This window comes from Musca autumnalis, unplaced genomic scaffold (assembly GCF_047663935.1).
Source record: "Musca autumnalis isolate F117 unplaced genomic scaffold, ASM4766393v1 scaffold_4, whole genome shotgun sequence".
NCBI lineage: Eukaryota > Metazoa > Arthropoda > Insecta > Diptera > Muscidae > Musca > Musca autumnalis.
Genome location: NW_027411977.1, coordinates 89,976,367 through 89,983,141, shown reverse-complemented (window position 1 = coordinate 89,983,141; position 6,775 = coordinate 89,976,367). Strand labels below are relative to the sequence as shown.

Sequence of the window (6,775 nt, the reverse complement as noted above, 5' to 3'; positions counted from 1 at the left end):
CACTTCAAAGTAGTAGGTAATTCTTATTTTAGTCCGTATTTGTTATAAATTGCAAATAAACTTTGTATACGGAATATAGTTTTGATGACCAACAGAAACAGATTTGCACAGAAAACCCGTATAGTGTTTACATAATTTGTTGCCATAAGCGAACAATTAATATGAAAATTTTCACAATTTTGTCCTTTGCAATACATTTGTTTGTCAAACTGTATGTTCATATTTCTACACAGTTCGAAATTTTGTGCTTCATCCCTAACCTCAGTGTGAAATTTTCACTTGTTTCCTGTGAATTATTGCTTCATGAATAATATAGTTTGTTTGGCCATCTGATGAGAAAATCGGGAACAATTCAGGTTGTTTTTTGTGGTGATTATTTATTATATGGTTGTTTTGCTATAAAAGGTATTTTATAGTATCCACATAACCATCGCAGACACAAACCTACCAGAGCAGTTCTTTAGTTTCTAAACAGATGGCGCTAAATTATACAAAGTAAATTTTATGAATTGTTTGTCGCTGCGTAAAATAATGGATGTTTAATAAAATTTTTTGTGGGTTCTTCGCTGAGAACTTTAAAGTTTTTACAGAAGAAATTTCTTCTTTGTATACACCCAACTAAGACTGAATCCCTAATTTCAGCCATTTCGGTGAGCTAACGAAGCCACAACTGTGGAAATACTGAAAATCTGGAGATACCTATTTTGGTGACTATATCAAAACGTGGACCTATAACAACTCATTTTTGGGGGAAATTTCAATGCTACCAAAAAAACTAAATACGAACTTTCAGCCATTTCGTAGTGATAATGAGTCTAAAACTGTGGAAATACCGAAAATACCGTTCTATGGGGGCTATATCAAAACCTATAGCAACACACGCTCTCAACGAAGACTAAATACGAAATTTAAGCTATTTCAGTTTAATGTTCCCAACGAAGACTAAATACAAAATTTCAGCTAATGTGTGATAATGAGGCTAAAACGTTCTATGGGGGGTTATATCAAACATTTTCAATATCAAACAAGTAAAAAGTCGTTAAGTTCGGCCGGGCCGAACTTTTTATACCCTCCACCATAAAATAGTCATAATTAAAATGGAATAATTAGAGTCCTTTCACAATTTTAGGTGGAACAATTTTTGACAATGGATAGACTCCTACTGCCTCCCACTATTGCTTAAATTACACTGTGAGCACAAATGTTTTGGGGCATAGATATTTCCTTTTGAAGATGAAAGCCCTTGGTGTGTGTATATTAAAAACCCCGAAGGACAGATGCGCCGTGAGTCGAACTTCCGCGTTATGGCGTGATGAAGGTTTTACAAGAGACCCTGTAAGCCATCATGAATTAGCATTATATCTTTGTTTGTTGTTTTTGTAGAGCACTTAAGCAACAGTGAACAAAGATATAACGCTAATTCGTGATGGCCCACAGGGTCTCTAACAAAAATTTCAGCACGCCATAACGCGGAAATTCGACTCACGGCGGATCTGTCCTTCGGGGTTCATAATATAATTACCAAGGCCTTTCTTCCCCAAGAGGAATTTTCCGTGCCCCAGGCTTTCACCTTCACTTTGTTGGGCAGTGTTATCTAATCTAACAAAATGTGTTCAGCTAGGTGAAAGGTACCACTTACTGGGCTATATCAAAGAGCCAACCTATCTTTAAATTTTTTGGCGGAAAAGTTTTATAGCTGCAGGGAACTTCAAGAGTCAAATTGAGGGTAGTTTCATCAAAACAATGTAGACCCTCAAAAATGGACCCATGTTGACGAATTTTAGTGAAGAAATTTCGTGACCACTGAAAATTCCCGAAAATCGGGAGGTACAGTTATTGAATAGACAAAATTGTAGCTAAAGTTCTCAAAATACCGATCATTACAGCTAGTTCGTTAAAAATTGCAGCTAAAATTCTCAAAATACCGAAGATCGGGAGATACCGTTATATGGGAGCTATACCAAAACATGGACCTATGTTGACGATGTTTCGTTGGAGAAGTTTAATGACCACTGAGAACTTTAAAGGTGAAATTACAGCTATTTCGGTTAAAAACTGTAGCTAAAATTCTCAAAATACCGAAAATCGGGAGGTACCGTTATATGGGGGCTATACCGAAACATGGACCTATGTTGGTCAAATTACAGCTATTTCGGTTAAAAACTGTAGCTAAAATTCTCAAAATACCGAAAATCGGGAGGTACCGTTATATGGGGGCTATACCGAAACATGGACCTATGTTGACGATGTTTGGTGGAGATGTTTCATGACGACTGAGAACCTCAAATGTCAAATTGCAGATAGTTCGGTTACCAAATGTGGCTAAAATTCTCAAAATACCAAAAATCGGGAGGTACCTTTATATGGGAGCTATACCAAAACATGGACCTATGTTGACGATGTTTGGTGGAGATATTTCATGACCACTGAGAATCTCAAATGGCAAATTACAGCTAGTTCGGTTAAAAATTGTAGCTAAAATTCTCAAAATACCGAAAATCGGGAGGTACCGATATATGGGGGCTATACCAAAACATGGACCTATGTTTAAGATGTTTCGTGGAGATGCTTCATGACCACTGAGAACCTCAAATGTCAAATTACAGCTAGTTCGGTTAAAAATTGTAACTAAAATGCTCAAAATACCGAAAATCGGGAGGTACGGTTATAAGGGGGCCATACCGAAACATGGACCTATGTTGACGATGTTTGGTGGAGATGTTTCATGACCACTGAGAACCTCAAATGTCAAATTGCAGATAGTTCGGTTACAAATTGTGGCTAAAATTCTCAAAATACCGAAAATCGGGAGGTACCGTTATATGGGGGCTATACCAAAACGTGGACCTATGTTGACGATGTTTGGTGGAGATATTTCATGGCCACTGAGAACCTCAAATGGAAAATTACAGCTAGTTCGGTTAAAATTTGTAGCTAAAATTCTCAAAATACCGAAAATCGGGAGGTGCCGATATATGGGGGCTATACCAAAACATGGACCTATGTTAACGATGTTTCGTGGAGATGTTTCATGACCACTGAGAACCTCAAATGTCCAATTGCAGATAGTTCGGTATAAAATTGTGGCTAAAATTCTCAAAATACCGAAAATCGGGAGGTACCGTTATATGGGGACTATACCAAAACATGGACCTATGCCCATATCCTTTGGGATATAAGTTTGTTGATCACTAGGAACCCTAAGTGCCAAATTATAGCTAATTCGGTCTGCAAATGTGGCGAAAAACGTCAAAATACCTCAAATCCGGAGTTACCGTTATATGGGGGCTATACCAAATAGTGGACCGATATAGCCCATCTTCGAACTTGACCTGCCTATGGAAAAAAGACCCTCGGGTGCAAAATTTTAGCACTCTATCTCAATTATTGCGGACGCTAGAGTGATTACAACAGACGGACAGACGGACATTGCTAGATCGTCTTAGAATTTTATCCTGATCAAGAATATATATACTTTATAGGGTCGGAAATGATTACTTCGATGTGTTACAAACGGAATGACAAACTTAATATACCCTCCATACTATGGTGGAGGGTATAACAAGAAACTCCTGTCCCAAATTAAATATTGCTCGCTCTATCTTGATTTCAATAGACAGACGGACGGACGGAAATGCAAACATCGTAATTTCCACTTAGAATTTTATGCTGATCAAGAATATACATATGTATGTATATACATACTTTATAGGGTCTCCTATTTAAAGGATAGCCATTGACGAAATTAAATTCGAAAAAAGATGTTTTTATTATTTAAATTTAAATGTTTACATAATGATTTTTTTTAATATTTTAATGCTTTTTACAATTTGTTTTTTTTTTCATAAAATTTAAATATTTGAATTTTGTTCGTTTAATAAAAAGGCTTAGCTTATGAAACTGGGCTGAATAAATAGTTAATTAATAATAATCAGAATAAATACTTAAATTAAATACAGCTGAACTTAATTCTAAAAATATTTATTTACAGTTATTAAAAAAAATAATAATGGTTTTGTATGTTGGGGAGTAACGGTTGTCTTGTGGCTTGGGCTTAGGGCGGTCACGTTACACTGATCTCTTCATCACTGTCGGAATTCGATTCATCATAGTCGTCGTAGTACATTTTCATAAATTCCGAATTTTGAAATTGATGCTGCTGCTGATGTTGTTGTTGCTGCTGCTGATGTTGATGGTTGACAAATTGTTGTCCTGCTGTCGTAGGTTGTACATTAAGATGGGAAGAATGTTGAAGTTGATGCTGCTGCTGTTGTTGTTGCTGCTGTAAATGATGTTGCATGGCAAAGAATGGATGACCCGGATGCAGGGTCATGTGATGGATGCTATCTGGACCACCACCCAACATATTCATGCGCCTTTGTTTGGCCTCATTGAGCGTTGATTCCAGTTTCATTTTCAAATCGGCAGCCACTAAATGTTTATGCATTTCAGCATTGATTTTGGCCTGAAATTCAGCACTGGTCATGGGCATTAGACCACCACTGCTGCTGGGCGGTGATGAGGCATTCGATGTTGAAGTCGATGATTGATCGTGTTGTGAGGGTAATTTAACAACCGTAAGCAGTGGTGGAGGTGATGACAATTGATGTATAGCGGGACCAAAGACTGTGGCAGATGGTCCAAGACTTGTCACTGGTTGTGGCAAATTATGCATATTCAAATTGCCGCTTTGTGCGGCTGTCTGCGATGATGGTGGTGGCGGTGGTGATTGCATAGAATTTGTGGTATTTGGAGAATTGGCAGGTTTGGGCGTTGAAGCTGTTGATCTTTGTTGAAAATCTTCCTTTGAATTGGCTGGCGAGTGAAGAGGCGATGCAGTCACATGGTGTGTGTGTTCTGGTGACATTTGCAGTGGTGACAATGGGGTGAGGGGACGATCACACTTGGCATCAGATAAATCGGGATTGGGATTATTTTTATTGGGCAACGTTTGGTCGCGAGATCCACCACTGGCCAAAAGCTCACGTTCCTTGGAGTTGCGCCATTTCATGCGACGATTTTGAAACCATATTTTAACCTGAAAAGAAACATGAAATGAAAAACGTTAGTTGTTAAAAATGTTATTGAAGTGGTGGGCATATATAGCTGATATGGGTGTATGACATAATACAAATATCCAACTTTAAGGTATGGGGAAGAGTGTTTAAACCCTTGGAGATAATGCGGATCATATTTAGATACACCATTTGATTTTTATACCCTCCACTGTAGTATAGAGGATATATTAAGTTTGTTTTTTCGTTTGTTTCATTTGTGACCACATAAAGTATACATATTCTTGATCAGGATAAAATTCTGAGTCGATATACCCATGTCCGTCTGTTGTAATTACTCCAGCGTCCACAAAAATTGAGCTAGATCGTTATATTTTTCCACCATAGTGTTTGTTTTTCTATTGGTAGGTCAAGTTCGAAGATGGGCTATATCGGGCCATTTTTTGGTATAGCTCCCACATACCGGTACCTCCAGATTTTCGGTATTTTGAGAATTTTAGCTAAAATTTTTAACCGAACTAGCTGCAATTTGGCATTTGAGGTTCTTAAGAGTCACAGGACTACTTTTCCACCAAAAAAATGTCAAAACATGCCCATGTTTAGGTATAGCCCCCATATAACGGTACCTTCCGATTTTCGGTATTTTGAGGGTTTTAGCTACATTTTTTTACTGAACTACCCGTAATTAGACATTTGAGATTCCCTGCAGCCACAAAACTTCTCCACCAAAAACTGTCGACAAAGGTCCATATCTCGTTATAGCCCTTATATAACGGTACCTTCCCATTTTCGATATTTTGAGGATTTTAGCTACGTTTTTTTGGTTGAACTACCCGTAATTTGACATTTAAGGGTTCCCTGCAGTCACGAAACTTCTCCAACAAAAAGTGTCGACATAGGTTCATGCCTCGGTGTAGCCCTTATATAAGGTACCTCCCGATTTCCAATATTTTGAGGTTTTTAGCTATATTTTTTGACTGAAATAACCGTAATTTGACATTTTAGGTTTCCTGCAGTCACGAAACTTCTCGACCAAAAATTGTCGACAAATGTCCATGTTTCGGTATAGCCCCCTTATAGAACGGTACCATCCGATTTTCGGTATTTTGAGAGTTTTAGCTATTTTTTTACTGAACTTCCCGTAATTAGACATTTGAGATTCCCTGCCGTCACGAAAATTCTCCAACAAAAATTGTCGGCATAGGTCCATGTCTCGGTATAACCCTTATATAACGGTACCTCCAGATTTTCGATATTTTGAGGATTTTAGCTATATTTTTTTACTGAACTATCCGTAATTAGACATTTGAGATCCCTGCAGCCACGAAACTTCTTCAACAAAAGTTGTCGACATAGGTCCATGTCTCGGTATAGCCCTTGTAAAATCGGAAGGTACGATTTTCGATATTTTGAGATTTTTAGCCAAATTTTTTGACTGAAATAACTGTAATTTGACATTTGAGGTTCCCTCCAGTCACGAAGCTTCTCCAACAAAAACTGTCGACAAAAGTCCATGTCTCGGTATAGGCCACGTGTTCCCAGTGCTAAAAAAAAATCTCCACAAAAAATTTGAAAATTAATTATTCCATTTAATTTCAGAATATTTACTGATGGGGCATACAAAAAGTTCAACTCGGCCGAACTAAATACTTTTTTACTTGCCATTAATTTAAATTCAACAGTATTCCTACATCTTTAGATGTCCGACACGCATAACCTTACCTCATTTCAATTAAATATTCAAAGAAGACTTTGCAATA

The 6,775-nt window shown here is 37.5% G+C and overlaps 1 protein-coding gene across 1 annotated transcript in view; it reads right to left on the bottom strand.

The window, feature by feature from the left end:
* Positions 1-3,766: 3,766 nt before the first annotated feature.
* Dbx (homeobox protein Dbx) overlaps positions 3,767-6,775 on the bottom strand; it is a 95,088-nt gene continuing 92,079 nt past the window's right edge. The window contains exon 5 of the mRNA XM_073983957.1: positions 3,767-5,038. Within this exon, the coding sequence (XP_073840058.1) occupies positions 4,064-5,038 (975 nt within the window). The 3' untranslated portion in view covers positions 3,767-4,063. The remainder of the gene's footprint in view (positions 5,039-6,775) is intronic.